This window comes from Lutra lutra, chromosome 5, assembly GCF_902655055.1.
Source record: "Lutra lutra chromosome 5, mLutLut1.2, whole genome shotgun sequence".
NCBI classification, from domain to species: Eukaryota; Metazoa; Chordata; class Mammalia; order Carnivora; family Mustelidae; genus Lutra; species Lutra lutra.
Window position 1 is genome coordinate 103,414,042 of NC_062282.1, and position 26,447 is coordinate 103,440,488.

A 26,447-nucleotide genomic window follows, 5' to 3' on the forward strand; every position below is an offset into this window, starting at 1 on the left:
GCTAAGTTTGGGCGAGAGGCAGCAGGACAGACTGGGGCAGAGAGCAGGGATAGAATCAAGACTTACAGTGAGAGGAATAAGGCCATGCTGCCAGCTCCTGACCAGGAAAGCGATACCTGCAGCAGAGATGTGCCAAGAATCAAATCACAGTCTAGAACGAGGTGTGGCCAGAAGGAAAGCTTGGTGGGGGCAGGGTGGGAGTGGGTAATAGTTCCCCACTGTCTCCTCCACCTGTCCTTGGCTGAGCCCAGAGCTTCCTGGCCACTGTTCTCCCTGAGTCTCCTGATTTTGTTTCTGCCCTGCAGTATCTTGTGTTCATATCATACCCAGAATAGAAATGAAGATAAGGGGTAGGGCGCAAATACCCGCATGGGTTAGAGTGTGAGGCTTTTTTTGAAAACAAAGGAAATTCTGATCAGTTGACCTAGCACTTAAGAACACAGCAGAATTCCACATCCCCACAGTGTGGAATCTGAGGTGATTTGGCTCAGTTTCCAAAACCTTTTAAAGGCAGGGAAGGTGAAAGAAGTGGAAACTGGGTTTTCTAATTCCAAGTTTATAATTAGAACCAACAAACGCCTATTTGAGTTATTAAATATCTTTGCTTAGTGCAGATCTGATAGGAAAGTAATAAAAGAAATGGGACTTGCAACAAATGAAAATAAAAGACATCTTTGTAGAAATCATCATTGATATTATGGCAAATAAATCCTGCAAATATCTGTGAGCTGGGGTCAAACCAATAGACACAGCTATTCCTATTAAATGCTGCCTTAGAAAATGTTTCGTTGAGGGGCGCCGGTGTAGCCCAGTTGGTTAAGTGTCTGACTCGATTTCAGCTCTGAGCATAATCTCAGGATGGTGAGATCGAGCCCTGCATTGCGTGCTGCTCTGGGTGTGGAGACTGCTTGGGTTTCTTTCTCTGCCTCTCCTTCTGCCCCTCCCCTCCTCTAAAAAAGAAAAAGAAAAAGAAAATGTTTCATTGAGTTATTTTTCCCTCGCCTTCAAGTTAGGGAATGTGGCATTTTGTGGGTCCCCCTGTATGCTCCTTCACAAAACGATAGAAATGATTTGGCAAACAACAGAGCCCATGTTTTAGGCATCCAGAAAACTTGTTCTCTTTAACACCACAGGCCCACACCTACAGTGGAGTGCTTTTCCCACTTGAAGAGAAACTTGAAAAGAAACTTGACCATGTTCAAGGTCAAGTCTGTTAGTGTAAAGGGTTCTTCTAAGAGGAAATGATCAGGCATGGGGTTCATGACATAGAAAGCCTCTTCCTTACTTGATACACATGATGTAGAATTAGTACATTGAAGGGAAGTCAAACCACATTGATTTTATTTGAATGATTCGTACATCATGGTTGTATCCCATGCTTAGCCAACCCCTACACAATTATTTAGTGACCCTCTTCTGTAAAGCTCAAGACGTTTTCACATTTGATCCTGCTACAAAAAGGAAACAGACTAGGTTATCAGTAAACAGTGGTAATATTGACCTGATAAGTACTTGCTATTAATATGTGAACCTTCACACGCTGGCAAGTTTACTTTATTGAATTCTACCCCTGGTTCTGTTGCCAAACTGACTCTAGGACCATAGAAAGCTTTAGCTATAAGTTTTCACTTGTAAAATGAGTGTTTGGCTCAATATCTCCTTCCCTTCTAGCTTTCTGTCCTTCTAGGCTTGTGTTTTGGTGGCCTTGAATGTGACTGATTCGTGTGAAAAGTTCCAAGTTGCCATGACTCTTTCAGAGTTGAGTGTGTGCATTGACATTATTTTTGTGGAGACAAAATAGGAAGGCAGCATTAGCTTGTCTTTCCAAATGGGGAAATCCAGGATAATAATAATAGCAAATACTTACATAGGTTTTTACCATGTGCCAGAAAGTTCTGAGCACTATACAAGATTTAACTTGTTTTATCTTATAAGTAACCTTAGGAGGAGCTTACTATTATTATACTATTATTATACCTATATTGCAGACAGTGAAACTGATGCCCAGAGAGGTTAGTTTGTCCAAGGTCACATGGCTAGTAAGTGTCAGAGTCTGGATAAAAGAGCAGTCCTTCCTGCCCCATTGAGTGGTTGGGCATGAAGAATCTTCAGACCCAGGAATTGGAATCAGAATCTCTATCAACTGAGTTATTCTTTTTTTTTTTTTTTAAGATTTTATTTATTTATTTGACAGAGAGATCACAAGCAGGCAGAGAGGCAGGCAGAGAGAGAGGAGGAAGCAGGCTCCCCACTGAGCAGAGAGCCCTATGCGGGGCTCAATCCCAGGACTCTGAGATCATGACCTGAGCCAAAGGCAGCGGCTTAACCCACTGAGCCACCCAGGCGCCCCTCAACTGAGTTATTCTTAAATCTCAATGTAGAGAATGCACTTCACACCACTTTTTGGTCCTAAAAGAATACAGGAAAGATAGGAGCTCAGTGTGTAGGACAGAGAAATCCTCATTTATTTTTGAGACAGGAATCATGGAACCTACTTTCATGGTATCTAGAGCCATGATCTGTATATGCCTGTTATCTAGCCTCTGATTGCTTTCTTCTTGCAATGAAGGGCAATCATTTATAAGTACTGGTGAGGACATTATTGGTGAAAGGGTCCCTCAGTTTCCTGCATAAATTCATGTGTCCAAACACACCTGGCCTTCTTGATCCCGTACATAAACCATGGACTTCTGCACTAAAATCCGTGGGTCCAGAGTCACCTGCTCCCAGGCAAGTGGAACCTTTCCTGGAGGGTTCCTACCAGTGCAGTCACTGTGGGCTCCCCCTGACCTCCAGGATTCTGCATCTTGGGGTCCTCTCTGATGCTCCCTGCTTTATCTGACTCACCCCCTCACATGCCCAGCCACCAGATCCCTCCTGCCCACCAGAACTCCTCCCCCTGGATCTCACCCACACCTTGGACCTACCTCAGACAATGATGGGTAAAACTCTTTCATCTCCTGTAATCACATTGGCCAAGAACAAAAACAGGCAAGCAAAAAAGCAGACAATAGAAGATGAGTCTATAGAATTTTGGACATGTTCATGGATGACAGATCCACAAACAGTAATTAAGTAAGAAAGGATTTTACTTTTTCTACTTTACTAAATTAGGAATTTACTAAATTCCTGATCTCTTTTTGGAGATGGTATTGTAGTGGGTAGTAGCACTCTCTGACCAAATGCCCGGTCTCCATCAGCAAGTCTCCCTAGGAGGCAACTGTCTCTATGTGCTTTGCACACAATGGCTTTTACTTTCATGTGCCCTGAGGTGAATATATCTTCCCTTTCTTGGCAGCCCTCACCTTTTTCTCCTAAATTCCATTCTAAGTGTGCCTTGTAAAGTTCAGAGACCAAAGGTTCTCAAAGATTTTCCCATAAAATATAAAACAATTTTCCTTTTGTGAAAATATAGAGGCTCTGGGCATTTAGTAGTTCTGAAATGATGTTCCAGGAGTGCTCCAGTGATGAATTTAATCCTGAACAGAAAATCCCCTGCTTTGCTTCTTTTGTTGTTAAGACCGCCCTATTGACACCATTGCTTAATTTATCCTTCTGGTGTAACATTAATCTTGAGGAATTCCTTTGGTGCTAATGTAGCTGTGATAGTTACTCTAGCAAGATCTCCCTATTTTTCTGCTAATAACTATTTCACTATTTAAAGTATTGCTGCCTTTCTTGCTTTCCCACGGCAGGCATTTCTACTAACTGGGTGTGAAAAGAAACATAACAAAATAAAAGCATAAATATGTTTTATTGGACAGAGTAGATGAAAAATGAACAATTGTCCCATCAAATTTTGAATATATGGGGGAGAATTTTGGAGGTATGTTAGAAATCAGTTAATCCGGGGACATTGGATATTCAGTAGTTGGTGAGATTCTGTTAGTGATTCCATTTAGACGTATTGTGATCCCCAGAATGCCTGTGGAAACCCCATGGCTGTCACTCCAGTTTATTGGTGTGACAAGATTGGCTCAGGTCTCTGTGACTAGTGTGTGGTACTTAGCATCCAAAAATGTGGTATTTGGTATTTGGAGAAACCTTAGTTCTGGCTGGAAACTGTGGCAGGGTGGTGGGAAACTAGGAATTAGAGGTATTACAAAGGCTTAAGTAGATGTAGTTTATCTCAGGCTTGTCAGTTAAGATTTTCTTTATAAAGCTGAGAGGACTGCTACAGCAAGGAAGATAGGACAAAAGCAACTGAGGCCTCATTTCCACCAAGGGAATCCATCAACTGCATCATACCATTGTCCAGTTAGTAAAAGTTTGGGCAAATCCTGTGTCGACAGAAAGTTGGCGATAGGAATGTTGCTAATTGGTGCCTTTATATGGAACCCATGGACGAAGCTGCCAGACCCTCTGATGCTGTGGGGAAACCAGCAACAAGAGCACATGATGTTTGAGGGGCTTGAGAAAGGTGGCTCTAGGTGAACCTGCTTGCTAGGGAGCAAGACAATTTGGCTGGCTACAAAAAGCATGCTGGTGGAATAGTGCTGTCAACTTACAGAGAAAGTTGGTAGGAAAGAAGTCATTTTCTGAGAGTCAGAGGAGTGTTCTGAGGACTGGAAGGCAGTTGGAAATCAACTGCACAAGAACGGTGGTCACCAAGTCCTTACCCACAAAAATGTTGATGTGACCATCAGTCATCATCTCAACCCCATCTTATGAAAGAAATCTACCCGCCTCTGGTGTTTATCCTGGGGACGGAAGTAAGAATGAAAGAACAAGATAATCTGCCCTTGTTCCATCAGGCCTGCCATTTGTGCCTCTAATGGAACAAGAGAAAGATCCTGAATCCGCTGTTTGCCATACTGCTCCCCTCCCCCACACCCTGATAGCACCCCAAGTATGAAGGATGCTGGAGAGCAGGGATCAGCAAGCTTTTTCTGTGAAGGGCCAGATAGCAAATCCTTCAGGCTTCTTGGGCCACCTATGATCTTTGTCATCCTCTTCTTTGGGATAACCCTTTTAAAAATGTAAAAAACCATTCTTAGCTCACATTCTTAGCTCCACAAAAACATCATTTGTTGATCCCTTCTATAGACCTGTACACACTTGGTTACTAGCTGAGAATGTGTCTTCAAATTTGGGCATGGTCTCCTATCATGATGAACTGGGCTCCCCTTTGTTTGGCATAACACCAAGACCACAGGCAGGCTATAGCGGCCTGCTCTGTTTCTTCTTGGTCAGCCTGAAAGCTGACCCTGATGATTGCTGTTGCTGTGACTGCGGAAGTCTTTGTCTCAGACCTGGAGCCTCATGTCCTTTACCTGCATCCTTGAGACAGATAAGGCAACTTAGCAGCTTTCAGGCAAGGTAAAACCAGTTCCTGGGAGAAGCTAGAGGCAGAATAGGAGGAAGTGAAGGTTGTGTTGGGGCAAGAGGTGATACAAGAGCAAACTCTGTATGTAATGGAAATGATCCAAATGAAGAGATTATTTTCCACCCCACCTACACTGGCCTCATTTTTTTTTTTTTTAAGATTTTTTATTTATTTATTTGACAGAGAGAGATCACAAGTAGACAGAGAGGTAGGCAGAGAGAGAGAGAGAGAGAGGGAAGCAGGCTTCTTGCTGAGCAGAGAGCCCGATGTGGGACTCGATCCCAGGACCCTGAGATCATGACCTGAGCCGAAGGCAGCGGCTTAACCCACTGAGCCACCCAGGCGCCCCATCATTTTTTTTTTTTTAAAGATTTTATTTATTTGTCAGAGAGAGAGGAGAGCGAGCGAGCACAGGCAGACAGAATGGCAGGCAGAGGCAGAGGGAGAAGCAGGCTCCCCGCCAAGCAAGGAGCCCGATGTGGCACTCGATCCCAGGACGCTGGGATCATGACCTGAGCCAAAGGCAGCTGCTCAACCAACTGAGCCACCCAGGCGTCCCACTGGCCTCATTTTTAAGTCTCCAAAGTTTTCCATTTTGTCTTTCACAGAATCCGAACTCCTCTTCCTTGCTGGGTAAAAAGAGGGGGAGTCTTTGGCTCCCTCTAGAGGTGTTGTTTGCCAACAACAGTAGGGTCCCTAAAACACAAACTGATTTCTTTCACTCTTTGTTATAAAACAAAGGGAAATCCAACGTTGACTAGATTTTACTCCCATGGCCTAGGGATTAGGCATAATTCAATTAGAAAGGGAATTTATCCATTAAAGTAGGAGGATATATATACATATATGGTTAGCTATATAGACACACGCACACATAAAATAAATTATATAATTTAGTTTTATAACTATTATAGATAACTATATTTATAATAAGTATATAAATTTGGTTAGATAATATATACATATATAATATATATATTTAGTTAGAATGAAAAATTGATAGTGAATATAATTGTGAATGTTTAGACATTAGTGACAATTATAATTGTTGAAGTGTAGAGAGAAAATTGGATCTAACACCAAAGGGTTAAATAGTAATAAATTTGGCCACATTCTTAGACAGCTTTGTGTATGCAGCTTGATTTGCTGATGGGGTACTCTTAACAGTAATCCTGAATGTGCTGCACTTCAGAAAAATTATTGGTAATTTGTTTTTTAGATTGCTAAACAATTAAGACAAGAGGTCTAGAAACCTATATAAAATTGATTATTTCCAAAAGTGGGACTTGGAACTTTTGAAATGAAAACTACCCACACAACCCAGAGGTTTATTGAATCAGATTCTCTTTGGGAAAGTCAGGGTGTGGGCTCCCTGAGAGAGACAGGGTTGGAATCAGCACATAATAGTCTCTCTCCGTTGGGGTGGGACAGGTCTCAGGGGAGTGCAGGACAGCATTGTCCTAAGGTCTGAATGACAACGGGAGTTTAGCACAATCTGATCACTACCCCCACTGTTGTGCTTGTTGGCACCACAGCCGCGAGGCTCCAGCCTGGCCCCAAGAAATAGTTTGTTGTCTGTGACAACCCTGTGTACACGTTCCCTACCCCATCCTCCCCACCATAGTGAATCAAAGACTAAAATGCTTAGTCAAATTTGTGCTGTGAGATTAAAACGATCACTGATTTACCATTTTGTGGAGCCTCAAGATGGAAAAGGTGGAGAGGCCTGGAGAATCTCAGTTTGCGGGAGGGTATCTGAATATAGAAAAACATGGTAGCCAGTCTGCTACCTAGTTTCCCAAGAAGAACTGTGGTTCCATCTCCTCCTGCTGCTGGACTTTATTAATCAGCCACACTGTGGCGGGCACGCTCCAGAGCACATGCAATTTATGTCCTCGTGTTCTGCCCTCTAGGAGCTAATTAATATGCTATTGCTGGGGAGAGAGTGTTCCCTATGTGTTCCTGCTCTTAGAGTCGTGACCAGATCTCCCATCATAAAACCAAACCACCCACTACCACCACCACCACCCAAAAAACACCCTCTGCTTCAAGCCTACTTGACATTTACTTCATTCTTCTCTCCCCCCTACTTTAAAATCTACTCACTAAAACAAAATAACACCATCCCCCCCAAATCTTTCCTGGAATTTCCTGGAAAAAGATAAGACTTGATAGGAGGGAGAACTTGCTAGCTTCATTTCTGGTTCTCCATTTAGTTTATGGCTGGCAGTTAGCAGGGGAGGGGAGTTTCCCTTAATATTATTTTAATATTATATTCTTATTTTGAAATCATTTGCAGTGGGAAAAGAAATATTAACCATTAAACCACTTTGATCTTTCTTAAAATAAGTAGAAAACTGATTTCCTTATAGTCTGGGTGTCCCAGTGAAGAAATGTCTTTAGAAGTGTAAGAACTATGCTATCCTAGGTATGTGTTATTGTGTAACAAACTACCAAACACTTAATGGATTTAAACAATATCCATTTTATTAGATCTAACAGTTTAAGTTTTATTTTATTTTATGCGTTAAGAATTTCGAGAGGTCTTGGCTGGGTGATTCTCCCTTTTTCATGATGCTGTCAGAGGTCACTCAGTGGTGGTTTAGCTGACACATGGACTGTTCTGAGGGTCCAAGATGGCTGACCCTTAGTCTGGGTTTAGCTGGGACTTAGAGGATAGTGCCAGCATGGTATTCTCCGGGTAGTCAGTCTTCTTAGATGGTAGCTCAGGGATCCAAAAGCAAGTGTTCTAAGTGAGTGAGATAGAGCTTACATCTTACGTAAGCTTTTATGACCCAGTCTTGGAAATCAAAGAGCATCACTTCTGTCATACTCTGTTGATCAAGTGGTTGCCCAGAATCCAGGAGAGGAAATATAGACTCCACTCCTTGTGGGATGAGTGCTGAGATATTTGCAGCCACGTTATATAATCATCTTAGGTGCATGAAGAGACATCCCTATTGTTATGTGTTAGAAATTCATTTTGTGAGTCATGGTTTAGTATATTAATTTTCCCCTGTTAGCCTTTTTTCAGAGTGCAGGATTTCCAAAATATTGTTCCCACCATTTTGAGTTTATACTAGCGATGCTCAGTTTTGGGGATTTTAAAGTCCAATTTTTAAAAAAATGAGGATGGGCCAACTTTTTATTTTACTAAGGAAGGTGATTTTAAAATAATCATTGCAGGGCACCTGGGTGGTGTAGTTGGTTGAGCAATAAGTGGCAGACTCTTGATTTCTGCTCAGGTCATGATTTCAGGATCCTGGGGTCTAGCCCTGCCTCCAGCTCCGTGCTCAGTGGGGATTCTGCTTGGAATTCCTTATCTCCCTCTGCCCTTCCCTCTACTCTCTCTTTCTGTCCCTCTCTCAAATAAATAACAGTTTAAACAATAACGATTTAATAAATCTTTAAAAATAATCAGAAGAATTGCAACAAAATACATCACTCATTATGCTATCAATTCATAAAACAAAAGGCATGTTTGGGGTGCCTAGCTGGCTCAGTCAGTTAAATGTCTGCCTTTGGCTCAGGTCATGATCTTGGAGTCCTGGGATAGAGTCCCACTTTGGGCTCCCTGCTCAGTGGGGAGGCTGTTTCTCCCTCTGCCCTCACCCCGCTCATGCTTTCTTTTTCACTCTCTCTGTCTCTCTCTAAAATAAATAAATAAAATATTTAAAATAAACAGACAACAAAAAACCCCCAAATCATGTTCACATTAAAATAATAGGAAGGACATAGCCTTAGAATAAAAGATCTTTAAATAAATTTATCTTGATAAAATGGCATATATTTTTTTTTCCTTTTTTTTTTTTTTTCATTTCACTATAGGCTGGTGGAAGCTTTCTCATGAAGCCTATTCTGTAGGTGTGTGCATTTGGGTATCACTCTTTTAGATGAAAGGTTTCAACTATATGATTTATCACACTTATTTGGGATACTCAAGATCTTGCAGTCAGGATTTCTGATTTACATTAGTTCCCTCAGTCACATAGTTGTGTGTGACTGGTTCTAGGGTTTAGACTGGTTCTGAACTCCTGCATTCAGTTCAAATTACATCAACCAGGTTTTACTGATTGTTTGAAATGTGCCTAGAACAACATAGTGTGATGGAGTTTCAGAATAAGCTGTCCACGATATGGTAACTAGCAGGGGTCAGATTACATGTTGGTTGTAGAGCTAAGACCATCACAAAGAGTGTGGATCAGATCATGGGTGAGAATAGATAGAAGTTACTCACAAAAACCAGAGTAGTCTGGGTGTGCTTACAAAAAATGTGGAGGTGAAGTTCAAGGGACAGGGTTTGGATGAAAGGCAAGAGAAAGATGCCTCTGGTAAGGTTCATTGGGTAAGGGTTCAAAGAAAAGAATGACTGTAATGTGTTTGTGAAACATTGAGGCATTTGGGGTCAGGGTGATTTCTAGCATGTCTCGTCTTAGGTTCTAAAGGACAAAACAAAATGGATTCAACATTCTTTTGTTTTGTTTTGTTTCTGAGCCCTAATATAGTAATTGACTCAAGTTCTCGCTTTTTTCTTACTCTCAGAGTGTTCCCATTTTTTCCTTCCTGATCTAAGCAGATGGCTAACTGCTCATGCTAGACGCAAATCATTTATAACCATACCGAGAATAATGAGCCGCTGAAGAACAGCTTCAGTCCTGCGGGTCAATACCTGAATATTTGCGTGACCTTCCCTGAAATACCTAACTGTACTTCTGACAGTTGGGGATTGAGGAGCCCTTGCATGGCGTTTCATCACTAATGACAAAATAAATCTCAAGTGTCAGGAAGTGCTGCCCAGAATTCACCTCAGCTTGGCCAGCAGTAATGGGTTAGGACCAACATCCATTAGTGCAAGGCCGATCCTGGTATTTATTCACTTGCTGCTCTGGGCTGACAGCTCAGGTATCTGCCTGTTTTGGGAAATAAAAAGTATTTATGGAGCATCTGAAATGGATTACTGAATTCTCCCTTTAGACATTTACTGTGATCTCTTATGATCTAGTCTGGTTTTCATGATGATACTTCACACCTTAACTTAAAACAAACAAACCAAAAAACCCATCAGCAACAAAGAAACTTCCACATGGCTTTCCGAAAGGGGTCTTGGAGGACTTGTGGAATCATTTTTCCAGTCATTATCGATCAAGCATGGTGTGATCTTTAAGTCTATTTTCAGACCTATTTTCCTACCACGCAGTTGCATCCCCAGTGTCTGGAAATGGCCTGAGTTAAGCTGCAGGAGCCCTTTCCCTTCAGGCATTTTGGTTACTTAAAATATCAAAAGATAGCATATGGACAGAGCTCCAAGATTATGTTCCTGTTCTGTCCCTCTAAAGTACCCCCTTCCTGTTAGATTTCTAGGCTTTGTTTGTTCACTGTGCTTACATAAAAGAGACTCCTCTGGGGGGAAAAAAAATCCTTTCATTGCTTGCAGGTAAACTTGAGATTAAGGAATTTCTCATAAGCCTGTTTTTCTTGCATTTTCTGGGAATGAGACACATGAGATCTCTCTTCTTCCAGAATAGCCCATTCTTTCAGGAGCAGAAGCCCTCTGCTAGGCTCTTCGGTATCTGCGGCTGTGTTTCAGGACAGTGAGGTGCATGTTAATAGGCTTGATGTTTTCTTTATTTTCACCCCCCACCTTGTGTTTGCTGCTAGGTTTGCCTCCAGCCCAGCAACATCTCACCCCTGTGCTCCTTGGAGCTGCAGCTTGCTTAGCTACACCCCTGCCTGCCTGTCCTCACCACGATCCTGCTTCAATTCTCCCCTGATAACTGCCCCAGCACTGTAGTTGCCCCACCCCGAGACCCCTGGCGCCCTCTTCCTAGACAAGAGCTTTCTGGCCTCCCTGGAGCTGCCTTTCTGTTTCTCCCTTCCTTCTGAGGTGCTTGCTGTCTCCTCCATCCACACCCTCTGCTTGTCTCCTTGCCCACACTTCTTCCCTTGGACTTCTTTTCCTTCACTCCCCATGGGTGTTCCTCAAGGGTTGATCCTGGGATATCTGTACTCTTTTTCCTTCATCCTTGTGGAGAAATCCCATGTTTCACAAGGCTCTGCTGCCGCCACTCCCCCGCCCCCCACAATCCCTGCCTTGACATTAGGCTTTCTACTCTCTCCCAGATACTTCCACTGGCCAGTTCAGTCCTTGCACCCCTGCTCCCCGCGCTGCTACAGGCAAACCTTTCCTCAGGGTGGGGTTTGCAAACTATAGTTGGCTCTCTGCCCATTTTTGTAAATAGTTTATTAGAATGCAGCCATGTCCATTTGCTCATGTATTTTCTGTGGCTACTTTCATGCTACAGCCGCACAGGTGAACAGTTGTGACAGAGCCCTGGGGAACCAGCAAAATCCTAAAATGCAGTCCTTTCTCTCTGGCCCTTTAGAGAGGAAGTTTGCCAATACTGCTCTAAATGTCCTGGTCTTTTCACATTAGGGCTTTGATGGCCTTATTTCCCCACATAGGAACACATCAGTGGCTCCCCCATGGTCTATGTAATTAATTTTATCTGGGGGGGAAGGCTTGTAATTTAATGATTTTCTCTCACTTATCCTGCTTGTCTATACTTCTCCACACACCCAACCCAGCCACTCTAATCAAGTTCCATTCCCTCTGCTTACCTGCCCAGCCTTCTCCTGCCCTTTCCCACTCCAGAACTTTCCCTGCGCTATCATGTATGTCTGAAGGAATGCAAAAAGCCATCCTGCCTATCCTCTTACTCATGTTCTCCTTGTTCTTTGGACCCTCAGCTCAAGCCCTGCTCCCTTCATGAAGCACTTCTGAAGATGAGCCATCCTGATCATGGCCTTACTGATTTGCCTGTGTTACCTGTATTGCCCTATTTGGCCCGTTCAGGGGTAGTATGGTGAAACTTAGCAATGTGAACTCCCCCACACTTGTTTAAGACCCTGACCTGACAGGCCCACTCTCGTCTTGCAGTCCTTTTCTTTATGAATTTTACTATGAGCCATCCCAAGCCCATCTACTCTTCCTTGCTTTACCCTTCAGTGTATAAGAACTATGGACTCTGACCACTAAAAATACCCCCAGCTGTGTGAATCTTCTCCAAGCCCACTGCCCCTTCCTTAGATCAGGTTGTCGTCATTCCTTCAAAGGGCTACTTCTCAGCGGTATTCCTGAAGCTGGTCTTTTTTTCCCCTTGGAGGGAGCACAGATTTAAAAAACACTCATTCTCAGGGTCGCACAAGTACAGAGTTGGCTCCTTAGAGGGACTACTTCCCTGTATGTTGTGCTCCAAGCCCCTCGGGCAGCAAGTGCCTTGTCCTGGGCTGGATCGGTCCCCTCTATCCTTCCCCACTGCAGTTGATCCTCCCTGTAGTTTCTGGAATGATCTTTTCCGGCACTGATGATGGCCAGTCTGTTTTATAGTTTCCCAAAGGATAAAGGCTTTGGATTGACTCCAACTTGTCTTCCATCCTGGTCTCTTGTCACTCTTGTCCCCAAACATGAACTCTATATTCCCTTCATCCTCAACTACCAGAAGTTCCTTTGGTGTGCTGTGCTCTGACCCAACTCCAGAGCTTTTAACTGAGCCTTCTCTCCCTGGGAACATTCCCTTCTTACCTGGAGAATTCTTACTCATTGGTCACAACCCAGCATGATCTACCTTCTGTGGAAACTTTTCCAGAATTGTGTGGAACTAATTAAGTCGCTCCTTCCTTTTTTCCCCTTAAGCACAATGTACTCACCTTAATTAAGCATGCTTTTCATTTAATGGTAATTAATTTTCTGCATGTTTTTAATCTCTCAGGAAACCAAAGGTTCAAGGCCCCAGTTTTGTATTAAAACTTTCAAGAAGTTTTTTAAAAATACTCTTGCCTAAGCCCTACCCCAGGACCAGAACCTCTAGCGGTGACCTAGGCATCAACATTCTTTTTCTGGAAGCTCCCTGGATGACTGTGATGTGCAGCCATCTTCTGAAAGCACCATGCTAGGCTGTGAGCTGCTCAAGAGTGAGGACCATGCTACTTTCATATTTGTGGACCTCTCCTCACTGCTCTCCTTCCCTTTCCCCCTGTCCTCATACCTCCAAAGGTACTTGATTCACAATAGGAACTCAACAAAGAGCTGTGGACTTAGTGACTACCTCCTCATTGTTGACTCAGTCACTGGGATTTTGGAAGCAAGGGTTCAGTCCATTACCACTTCTCTTCCTCAGCACAGGCCTGCAGTGGGGGAAGTTTCCAGAGAGAGGGGTCTTGTTGGTGTGGAACTGATAGGTGATCTCATGGTGTACCATAAAATGACTGTCTGTAATGCTCTTCATTCCTAAGACTTGTGTATTTAATGCTTTGATCACTGAAGGGGCTGTAATTGCCCTTTTTAGGGGTTTCTAGAGCTATCCATGTAAAATATATTTGAATATTTCTTCCCATTATCCAGTGGGTTGGGTTGGGCTGCATACTAGCCATTTGAGGAAGGATGTTAGAGAAGACTGGGCTTCCTTCTTAGGACTCTGCTTCTGCCTTTGGCTCTCTGGATTCGGCAAGAGTGTCTCTAGGCCTTCAGAAGCTGTGTCGTGCCCAGGGGGACTTAGGTAACAAGTAGTAAATGCTGCTCGATGCAGCCTTACCTGTCTGTACAAGCAGCTGCAGCCATCTCTGCTCCGACCAAAGGACTTAAATGTCAGACTTCCCCAGTGTAAAAGTCAGAGATGGGCTGTAGACCGCAGCTGATATTTACAGTTCTTTCTAGCAAAGGTGAGCTGACTTTTGTTGCACATGTTCTCCATTGCAAATTAGGAGGATTTTTCTTTTTCATTTGTACATATGCCTTGGATATTATCGCTTTCCTCACTTGTATTTGATTTTGTGAAAGTCCACAGATGCATTCGAACACATGACAGCCCTTTCCTGTGGCTACTAAAAATAGTAATTGGAAAAAGAATAGGGTTGGGTAAGAGAAACCCATTAATTATTAATTACTTAAATTAATTAAATTTGAGCAATCACTTATTATTTACTCATTTGAATAGTTTAAAATTGCAAAAAAAAAAAAAAAGGTCTTTGAGACTTAAAAAAATTATTTAAGTCTTCCAATACTGTTTCAGGTGGTGTCTTTTCAGAACTTGAGCTGGGGGAGCCCAAAAGCTGTAACTGACTTTGTATACCAGCTGGAGCCCACTCTCTTTCATCCTGTTGTCTCTTTTCCATCATCATTTCCTTCACTTCTTTTCTTTCTTTTGCACCAGTAGTAATATTAGCATTTCAGGACCTTACACAAAAAGGGACCCTGCTCAAAATCCCAAACAAAGGCTCACTCACCTTACTAGAATCAGGAAGTCCATCTGTGTCCTCATCTGGAGGGCACCTCTCAGTGTTACTGGCCCTAGACACTTTTCCTTGAGTTGGTCTGGCCAGAGAAGATGCAAAGACCTTCAGTGTAAGAAATATTAGGCCAAATCCTGCTCTATTAACATGCTCCTCTTTGGTAAGTGGTACTTTGTGGAAGATAAGACTCCTGCGTGAAAAAGTTAGTTTACCAGCCAAAGTCTGAGATTATGTCTAGAGCTGTCTTCCATCCAAGTATGGCAGCCAAAAAAAAAAAAAAAATCTAAAACTTGATCATAGACTTCAGAAACAGTAGGACTTATCTGCATAAGTATCCAAATAACAACAGTCTGGAATCTGGCCTTTTCAAGTATATCCCTACAGAAACTATTACTAGGGCATAGCTATGGCCCAAGTCAGTCTTCTCTTTCAGCACAGCTTTACTTTTTTTCCTTTTAATGGAAATGTAGTTGACATACAGTGTGACATTAATTTCAGATGTACAACCTAGTGATTGAACAACTCTTTATAGGATGCTATGCTCCCCCCAAGTGTAACTACTATACAGCACTATACAGCACTATTGCAATACCACTGACTATATTTCCTATGCTGTACCATTCATCCCCGTAACATATTCATTCCATAACTGGAAGCCTGTATTTTTTACTTCTCTACACTCACTTGGTGAGTCTCCCTACCTCTCTGCCCCTGGCAACAAACAACCAGTTTGTTCTTTGTATTTATGGGTCTGTTTCTGCTTTCTGTTTGTTTATTTGTTTGTTTTGTTTTTATTCCGCATATGAGTGAAACCAAATGACATTTCTCTTTCTCTGTCTGACTTATTTCATTTAGGATAATACCCTCTAGGTCCATCCATGTTGTTGCAAATGACACAATCTAATTCTTTTTATGGCTGCATAATATTCCTCTGTGTGTGTGTGTGTGTGTGTGTGTGTGACATCTTCTTTATCTATTTGTGTATCAATGGACACCTATGTTGCTTCTGTATCTTGACTATTGAGAATAATGCTGCAATAAACATAGGGAGGTGAATATATCTTTTCAAATTAGTGCTTATTTTTATTTTTCTTTGACTTAAAAATTTGTTTTATCCTAAAACAACCCCCTTATAAAAGGTGACTATGATCATTACCTCATGGAGATTATTTACCATTGAATTCGGAATACTGCCACAGAATGATTTTTGTAGAAATCCAACTTGTAAATAAATAGTGCAGTGAATTTTAGAGTAATGCATTAGCCATGGATAACTGAAGTGCTTAAAACAAATTTTAAAAACCTATTAGTTAAAAATTTCTATGAGAAAAATACTATATACATTTCTTAAAATTGTTCTGTTAAGTTTAAATGTGCTTTAAAATGGCGCTACAAGGAAAAGATGGGCCCCCTTAGGTATTGTCAGAAAGGATCAAAAGCAGCTTATTAGCAGAGACAGAAATAGAAATGTGATATTCATCAGGGGAAATGAGGATATGATTAAATAAATGGAATCAGTCCCCATGTTGGAAAATACTTTAATGAGGAAGTCATGCTTGAGACCTCTTTTGGTCTTCTGAAAGACCGAAGGGCTGGGCTGGCCAAGCCTGGCCTGAGCCCAAGCTGTGGTAGGAAGAGTAGTGAAAGCCTCAGGTCACGTTCAACCTCCCAAAAGCCCAGCTGAATTAGAATCTTCATTCAGGTGGTATCTCAATATGGACTCTGAAAAACAATCTGAGGGTTTTGAAGGGGCGGGGCGGGGGGTGGGAGGTCGGGGGAACCAGGTGGTGGGGACCAGGTGGTGGGTATTAGGGAGGGCACGGATTGCATGGAGCACTGGGTGTGGTGCAAAAACAATGAATACTGTTACGCTGAAAAGAAGTAAAAAAAAAAAAAAAAAAAAAAGAATCTTCATTCAGTTCATGGAAGGATCTGAGAGTCACAGCCTGGCCTCTCTCAACATCAGAGGCCTGCCTCTAGCTAGTCCTGAGGAGACATGTCCTAGGGGAAGCACAGAGTTCCTATTTGCCCTTTACATATCTGCAACTGGTATGGGGAGATCTTGCTTGTTCTGTGTCTTTGGAATTAAAATAATCCATAGCCTGCATCTCCTCCTATCAAATATGTATTAGACAAATGCAAACTTGAAGTAAAAAAATGTGTTAGAGAGATTAAGTGTTTTAATGGAAAGCACACCAGACTAAAATTGCTTTCAAACTCTGAAATGCTCACAGATCTGTGGGAATCTTGTCCAGATGCAGCTTCTGACTTCTGTAAGAGTGGAGTGGAGCCTCACAGTCTAAATTTCTAGCAAGTTGCCCTGGGGTGCTGGTGCTTTTTGTCCAGAGGTCATACTCTTGTGGAGCAAGAATCTAGAAGACCTGATTTCAAGTACTGGCTTCTCACAGCACTGGCTTTCCTTCCTTATGGACTAACATACCTTTGAATTCTGACTATCAGCAGCGTCATGAGGAGTGGAGAGCAGGAGGGTGGTCTGTGTCAAGAGCATGTATCGCTGCTCTGGGTTTTCCCGGAATATCCATCAGCACACAGTGAAAACAACATGGAAACAAACAAGTCAGGAAATACAGCTTATGTTCTGACAATCCCAGAGTGTTTCCAGTTTTATTCACTCTGTGCCTTTGCTAACATTCAAAGGTTTGTCTTTAATTAGGTCACACAGTCAATAAATGAATCTTATTGTGCTGTCTGTCTCAAATAAGCTCAACGAGAGGCTGAATTCCTGTCCATGGCACACCCAGTGGGACAGGCTAATTACCAATAATAAGCAATGTAGCCTGGAAAGATTGTTATCTTTAGATCTGACACATATTCTTAACCAGAATAGAAGTGAAGATACAATTTGATACTGCATTTTGTTTTGGTAAACCTATTGCGTACGGAGGAATTTAATACCATCTCAAAATCTTCCTTTTCTTCCGAAGTCCTCTCAGATAACCCCTTCTCAGTGAAACCTTCCCAGAGTCCAGTCAGAGTTACCGGCCACCTCTTGTCGCTTTGCTCCCACTTATGCTCTACTGGCGTGCATACCTCACGGCTGGGCTCCTTCTGTTGTGTGTCTGAGGTCTCCCTCACTGAATTATGTGCTCCTTAAGCCATTTGGATGGAACAGAAAGAGTTCAGGGACTTAGAACTGAGATCTCTGGGTGTGCATTCAGCACTGCCCTGTCCTGGTCATGTGTTCCCAGGAGGCCATGGAAGGTTTTGACCTGGCTGTTCCACTCTGTAATGTCCATGATCAGATGGGGTGCCGGGAGGGTGGTGTGAAATAGTGGGTGTGCCACTGTCTCCCTCTTCTCCTGGCTCGGACTGGGCACCAGATAAAGGCTTGCTCAGGCTCTCCCTGGGTGAGCTCAGGGATCGTGACTTATCAATCCTTGTATTTCTAGCACTTCAGGAAAAGTTAGGCCAAGTGCATGCTCAGTAAATTCTTTATAATTGAATTTGACATTGTCTCTTTCAAGGAGGTTGTGGTGTATTAATTTTAGGCACAGAAAAAATACAAGATGGAGAAATAACTGTTTGGTTTTCCCCTGGTAGCTGATAGTGCATGCTTTTCTGAAATAAATGAAATGTGTCTTGAAGTAATTATTAAAATTCTGACAGAGATTTATTTCTAGTTTGCTAAGTTCAGAAATCCTATATACAACAGGAGAAAAGATAAATATTACACAGAACAAAAACTATTTTTTTAAAGACTTTTATTTATTTATTTGACAGAGATCACAGGTAGGCAGAGAGGCAGGCAGAGAGAGCGAGGGAAGCAGGCTCCCTGCTGAGCAGAGAGCCAGACACGAGCGCAGGACCCTGAGATCATGACGTGAGCCGAAAGCAGAGGCTTAACCCACCGAGCCACCCAGGTGCCCCACAAAAACTGTATTTAACAGGAAATTCATAAAGATTATCCATTTTTCTATGCAGTTATAGGTATAAACTTTTTAGAAGAATTAGAAAAACTGATAATAGTTACCTTTGGGAAGAGGGTCAAGGGCAGGGGAGAAGGAAATTTTCATTTGCTGTATTTCCATGTGCTTTGAATTTTTGGCCATGTAGGCATATTTGGGTTGTAGATATACATACATATATATATGCACACATATATATACTTATAGTGAGTGGGTGTGTATTAAGGATATCTGGAGGAATTGAAGGATGGGCCATTTTTATTTTAGTCTTTTATATATTAAAACCTCTAATGAGTGTAATTTGGGGGTGGCTTAAGTACAAAATGCTAATGATAAATGTGGGTGCTCTGCCCCTTGTCAAGTCACTGAACCCTCACCATCACAGAAGTCAAGGGCAAACTCGGCTCACTCAGCCCTTCCTTTGTCTGAGCTTTAAGAAGCTCCCAGGGTGGGGCTGTGTTCTCAACTACTGCCAGTTGGGAAAATCTAGAAACCAGTTATGAGCCCTTAAAGTGCTGGAATCATCACTTCATAAATCCATGATCTGGCTTAGTAAAGATGAGACTGCAGGTGACTGCCTAGAATAAGGAGAATGACAAGATATAGAGCCCAGTCCAACAGCAGCACCATCCCTCCTACAACCAGAAACGCAAGGGAGTTGCCCTAGTTGCCCTTCTTTGGAACATAGCATGTCCTTTTTTCTTTAGGGCTGGGTAGAGGGGCAGAGAGAGAAAGGGAGAGAGAGAATCTTATGCAGCCTCCACGTCTAGCTTGGGGCTGGCTGTAGGACTCAGTCTCACAACCCTGAGATCATGACGGGAGCCAAAACAGGGTTAGATGCTTAACCAATTGAGGCACTCAGGCACCTCCATAGTGTGTCCTGTTTAGTAAGATACTGGGTGTTCATTTTTCCTTGGCACCCCTGAGCTGTTTTCAGCATTGACCCGCTTACCTCCCACCAGCAGGTGGGGATGTGCCTATTTGGAGTATCTGAGAACAAATGGCGCACCCCTTGTCATATGCTTGTGTAGAATGAAGCAGCATTTCCCTGTAGCTTCTGCCCATGATATTCAGCTACCCTGCCTTAACTCTGATTTTGTGAGTTAAGAAGGACACACCTCAGAGACCTTTCAAACAGTGCTTTCAGTTTTGGGTGGTACCACCACATAGGGGCTGGGGCAGACTGGGATGTTTTCTTGGCAGGGCATCCAGGATTATTAAAGGAATTGTAACCATGTTGCATGAAGAACTGCTGATGGGCTGGGATGTAGTCGCCACTCACTTTTCTGTGGTCAGATCGTTCGCTTCTCTGTGCGAATGAACTGGGTTCCATAGTATTAACCTCAAGGGAGTGTTGTAAGGAACAAATACATTAATTCATACAAACACTTAGAGCTGGTAAGGGTTCAGCAATTGCTAGGAACTGGTTTTTGTCCTTGGGGCTGGAGGTACAAGAAAGATTCCCACATCTTTGGACTGCAGCAGCCACAGTCCCCCTCCTGATCTAAAAGAGTTCACCTTCTGGTTTGTAGGCATTTTTTTAAAGTCACAGATATTATTATGAGAAGCTTAGCTATTGATTATTCTTCTGAGAGGCTTGAGTAGCTGATTTGAGCCTCTTATGCTATAAATAAGAGATTTGCTGCATATGCATTTCCCTGGGTGAATCTGTCTCCTTTGGGAATTCCTTTGCCTTGTGCTGATACATTATTTAAATTGTCTTGTAACCATGCACTGGCCTTCGTGATATGAGTATCTTTTTTTTTTTTTTCTCTTTTGAGAAGGATGCTCTGTGTATGGTTAGCACCATAATAAAGAGAAAAGTGTCATTGCCCAACAAGGCAAAGGACCACTCACCCTTTTGCAGCGCTCCAATCTGAATAAAAATGGCCTCTATTTTGTCTTACTGTACAATTGTGCCAACATTTGCCATTCACTATAACTGCCTATACTCAGCTATATGCAGAACAGCATCCACATGTCATTGATGTCAAGGTCATCAGACTTTTCCAGGTGTTCTCCTTCTGGGTCTCGTATTGATCCATTAACTGTGTGTTAAGCAAATGAATTCAGGGTGAGTGTTTAAATAGGATATTTCCCAAAGTAATCTAAGACAATAAATCAATGTGTTTTTCTAACTTGTGTCTTAGATGCTGCTGAGTATCTTGAATGTGCCTTTGAAAAAGAACTATTCAAATGGTGATTTGGTGAAGGTGGGGGAGCGGAAATGGATGAGAGGTGTAGTAATAGCTTTGTAAATACCTCACCCAGATATAACAAACTTCCACTTATTAATTATGTCGTTTCCCCTAGATATTACACACCCTTTTACAAACATCTCTGAAGTAACTTTTGCCATACCTAGTACTATTTCAACTTAAGAAAGATTTTGGACAGGGCTTCTGGGGGCCTGGTTTTTTAGATGAAGCAAGTGAATTAGAAAATTCACAGGGCATCTTGGTGGCTCAGTCATTTAAGGGTCCGACTCTTGATCTCAGCCCAGATCGTGATCTCAGGGTTGCATGCTGGACATGGAGCCTACTTTAAAAAGAAAACAAAAGGAGAGGAAAGGAAATTTGTACTCACAGTGACACCAAGAGGGACATTGATCTAACCCTTGATTTTCCATTTGTTTCCACTATGGAAGTAAAGCCAGCCATGATAAGTTTAACAGCTCCCAAACTGCAACAGCTATTTTTCTTCTCCTTAGGCTCCTCCTTAAGCTTCTGATGCCAAGAGAAAGTTTTTCCTTATAAGCAGAGTTTGAGACTATTTTAAGATTAACTCTTGTGATCTCTAAACCCACCTTCCCTAGCTTCCCTTTCCTTCCCAGTGAAGGGCCAGGGCTTTTAGGAGAGACTAGGGAGAAAGAACCCATGGAATCTTCGAGGGAGCCTGTAAGAGTCTGGCCTTGGCCCTATCATCTGTTACAAGCAGAGATTTGAAGCAGGTTGGGGGATCCACTTTGACCAGGAAGCCCTTGACTCAGTCTCCCATCTTGGCCTTGTCATGTGCTAAGCCGGGCATTTGCACGAAAGGCAACATGCCGTGAGTCGAACTCCAGGATTGTCCTGTGTGGAGACTCCTTGTGCCTGCCCACTATGTACCCATTCTCACGAGCCAAGCGAGAATATCACTGTTTTTTCTTTTGCCTCTGTCCTTGGTTGTGACAGCTAAAGGTAACCCACAGAGCTTACTTTCCAGCTTGAAAGGTGATTTGTGTATCCAGAAGGATGTATTTTTTTAAAGGAATTTTTTCCCATGAAAAAACGCCGAAAAGTATTTGTCTCTTGTTCATTTGATATAACATGCGTCATTTACTCCCAGTCTGACATGTTTCTCTGTTTTTTGTGTGTTGCAGGCAGCATAGTGTACCTTGGGATGATGGCAGGGGCTTTCTTCTGGGGAGGACTGGCAGACAAAGTGGGAAGAAAGCAGTCTCTTCTGATTTGCATGTCTATCAATGGATTCTTCGCCTTCCTTTCTTCATTTGTCCAAGGTTATGGATTCTTTCTCTTCTGTCGCTTACTTTCTGGATTCGGGTAAGCTTTTTTCCCTTCATATCTCACAGTAATGTTTATTCTTCATAATTGTACATGTTCTTCACTCATTACTGGGAAATTACCCCTTAACACACTTCTTTCCCTATCTTCATGTCAGCCTTAGGAACATGATACTTGTTCTTAGATACATAATTATCAGCCGTAAAGGAGAACACACTTCTGTGTTCTTGTGGCTGATTCTGGTAGTATTTTTACTTCTAGGAAATGAGTTTTAGTTTAAGTGGAATCTTGTTTCTAGGGTAGAATGCATTCCTAAGTGTATTTTTCTTCTGAAAATTTAGTTTCAGCAAGAAATAACCCTGGTCCTACCTGTTATGAGCTAGTATAGGTTCAAACTATTCAGGCTTGCTCTTAAGTACAGGATGAGTGTGTCTCAAGCAAATGTTATTTTACTGATCTGTGTTAACTATCTAACTTGGTAGGAAGCCTACTTCTTGAGATGTATCATGTTCCATTTGTAAGTTCTTGATTTTTGTTGAATTAATGGAAGTTGTGATGTTGGCCAAGTACAGTGGAGTAGTCCCATACTCTCCCCCTTATCCACGGGGGATACATTCCAGAACCCCCAGCAGATGTCTGAAACTGCAGATAGTACCAAACCCTATAGAAACTATGCTTTTTCCTCTACCTACAGACCTATGATAAAGTTTAATTTATAAATTAGACACAGTAAGACATTGACAATAACTAATAATAAAATAGAACAATAATAAAAATATACTGTAATGAAAATTATGTGAATGTGGTCTCTCTTAAAATATCTTACTGAACTATACTCACTCTTCTTGTGATGATGTGAAATGATAAAATGCCTATGTGATGAGATGACATGAGGTGAATGACGTAGGCATCGTGACGTAGTGTTAGACTGTAACTGACCTTCTGATGATGAGTCAGAAGGAGGAGCATCTGCTTTGGACTGAGGTTGACTACAGGGGGTTGAAACCACAGATAACTGAAACCCGCGAAAGTGTAGCCAGTGTTGTAATCATTATCCCTAAAGAGCTGGAATCACCTATTGACTCTACGAAGTAAATCCACAGCTGAGGAGACCCCAATAGCTTAATTAGGAGAGTCGAAGATACTCTGCTCTGATATGGAAAAAGTAAAAATACAAAATTTCTATTTGAGAACTTTGTTTTCACTAGAGATGTTCTTTCTGAGATATCTATCAGAAGATGAATCAGTAGGAATACTATAAAATAAAAGTAAATAAATGGAGAAGAGAAAGGAGACAGTCCTGGGTTATGAATTTGAGAAGTGTATCAGTTGTGGTTGTTGAGAGTGGAACCCACACAGCAAAACATAGTTTGACCAAAAGAGAAGGTCAGAGAACTGCAGCATGTCTTCCTTAATTAGCTCCAGTAGACTTTAAAATCAGAACTAAGATGAGAAGGAATATAAGCCATCATAGAGAAAGACTGTATGATCTGTTTACTTCAGGGGTACAAACATTTCTGCATGCAAACTAATGGATCACTTTTATAACTCATTCAAAATATTTAGAAAAAAAATTTGTATCACTTTATGCCACAAGATGTAGTATGTGCATATTAAGATTGGTGGATTACTCACAGATTTTTCTGATGTGTCTTTTCATCTGTTTATAGCCCTTCATATGCTACATTCTGCACACAGTGGGCACTTGACAAATACGTGACTAAGTTGCCCAAATCAGGAGCTTTCCTTAGAGTGAAGACATTCCCATTGACCAGTCCAGTAAACCAAGAAGGTTGGAAAGTCTGGGAAAGTGTAAAATTATTTTTTCCTTAGGGGGAAAAAATGATCAAAATCAATAATTTGCTTTGTAATGAATAATAGAGAAGGGAGACTTTCCCTTGGTGCTCAGAGCTCTGTGTGAGACTGCCAAAATAACATGGGTGACCTGGGGAAGTAATTCGGATCATGGATTCAAAGGGCTATAGCAGTGAATTGGGGTGCCTGAGGAAGAACATGTGTTATTTGGGGCTATTTGTTAAAGGACCAGATTCTGAGGGTCCATAGGGTAAGACATTCTTGCCACCAGGAAAGGCTAAACCCTCCCTTTACTTTCTCTTACCTATGCAATACCATGTCAGAAAAAAGCTTAACGGCCTAAATTCTGAACTTTCCAGTCCTTTCCATTTACAGTTTTATCGAGGAAATTTCAGTGATATCCATAAACTCAAAGGTACCGGAGTGTGGTCAAATTATTACGGCAGTTTTAATTGCCAATTCTGGATTGTGATGTGGTCAACCCAATTGACTGCAGAGAAAAGGGCCATTATGGTGGCTGCGGAACACTCCTAAACTAATGGACTGTCTAGAAGTTAATTCAAGGGCAGGACAGAAGCAGAGACTGCCTGGGTATATTCATGATATCATCCTCCTCCCCATCGCAGACAAATCATTCTTCAGCCAGCGGCTCAGGGCTGCTGACTTCTAAATAACGTAATCTACCTGGCAAAGCACAGACTGTGTCTTGCTAGCTCAGCTAGCCTCCATGAATTGTGATACCAGAGGTTAATGCACTGTGCCTTTGCCAAGTTGGCACAAAACTGGGAGTCCAGAAATCCAAGTCCACCCTGCCACTGCCCTTTACTGGGGACCCTGGGAAGGTCATTCGGGCTTTCCAGACTGATTCTTCTTTTGGGTTTTGTTTTGTTTTTTATTTTTATTTATGTATTTTTGTTTCAAGTTCGTATTTAAATTCTAGTTAGTTCACATAGAGTGTAGGATGGTCTCAGGGGTAGAATTTAGTGATTCATCACTTATGTACAATACCCAGTGCTCCTCAGAGCACCTGCCCTCCTGAATGCCCATCCCCCATCTAGCCCATCGCCCGCCCACCTCCTTTCCACGAATCCTCAGTTTGTTCTCTGTAGTAGAGTCTCTTATGGTTTGTTTCCCTCTCTTTTTCCCCTTTCCCTCTGTAATCTGTTTTGTTTCTTAAGTTCCACATAGAGTCAAATCATACGGTATTTGTCTTTCTCTGAGTGACTTATTTTGCTTAGCATAATACACTAGCTCCATCTGTGTTGTTGCAATGTCAAGATTTCATTCTTTTTGATGGCTGAATAGTACTCCATCGTGTGTCTCCTTTATCCATTCATCAATTGGGTTCTTTCCATAGGTCTTTTGGGCTCTTTCCATAGCTTAGCTATTGTCGGTAATGCTGCTATAAACATCGGGGTGCATGAATCCCTTTGAATCTGTATTTTTTTATCCTTTGGGTAAATACATAGTAGTGCAATTCCTGGGTCCTAAGGTAGCTCTATTTTTAACTTTTTGAGGAACCTCCATACTGTTTTCCAGAGTGGCTGCACCAGCTTGCATTCCCACCAACAGTGTTAGAGGGTTCCCTTTCCTCCACACCCTCTCCAACATCTGTTGTTTCCTGTGTTGTTAATTTTAGCCATGCTGACTAGCATGAGGTGGTATCTCACTGTAGTTTTGACTTGTATTTCCTTGCTGATGAGTGAGGTTGAGCAAGTTTTCATGTATCTGTTAGCCTGATTCTTTTTTTGTGAGAAGAGATAGAGATTACCAAGGCTGGGGGTGCAGCTGAGGGGGTAGCCCAGGTGGCAAAACACTCAGAGTTTTGTGCAATCCAGGCACTGAGGGAACCTGAGGACTGACGTTGTTAAGGAAAATGAAGAAAGTTATCTCTCTTCCTCACCCAAGTTTATGGGTAATATCACCTGTACACAACACATGAGGCACTGTCTCCATGAGAGAGGGCTTTTCTCAGCAGCTCTAGAGTTCCATTTGGACACGCTGTCTCTGAACCTCTGGGGCGTCTCAGCCAAGGCTCTGCTTTCTCCAGAGATCTTGTTTTTTCTACTTAGTTAAGAGCTCCCTCTATCCACATCTGATCTGGGTTTTAAATTAAGTAAAACTGAATGGCCAAGGAAATAAGGCTTCTGAATGCTGGAGTTCTTCTGGTATGGGTACCTGGCCTCAGACATATTGATGCTTCATGTGTTTCCCAGGAGTGTTGCTCTTGCCATCTTTTCTGCTTCAGAGGTTCTTCTCCCAGAGCCCTTGGCACTCAGGGCCCCAGAGAGGCCCATTCTAAGACCAGCCCTCCCTGCAAATACTTGCTTTTCATGCGTTTGTTTCTCTCCTCCTCCCATTGTAAATTCCAAAATGCTGAGGTTTATTTGCTCAAGGCAGGGCAGGTTTGGTTACTTAAAGGACACCGGTCCTGCCGGGGGTGGACCTATATGGCTTTGGCTAGTTGATCGTGGTGTTGTTGCCAGAAGTGAAATAGATGGGAAGTTTGCTGAAGTCTTACTTGATCTGTATAAACAGAAGAATTCTAGGTCAAGTGAATGAAAGTTTAACTTGAATCATAAAAAGTCA

At 42.2% G+C, this 26,447-nt stretch overlaps 1 protein-coding gene across 1 annotated transcript in view; it reads left to right on the plus strand.

Annotated features, from left to right (window-relative positions):
• Nucleotides 1-26,447, plus strand: part of SV2C (synaptic vesicle glycoprotein 2C) — a 220,590-nt gene that overhangs the window by 84,150 nt on the left and 109,993 nt on the right. Inside the window, exon 3 of the mRNA XM_047731103.1 lies at nucleotides 21,902-22,082. Coding sequence (XP_047587059.1) covers nucleotides 21,902-22,082 — 181 coding nt within the window. The remainder of the gene's footprint in view (nucleotides 1-21,901; nucleotides 22,083-26,447) is intronic.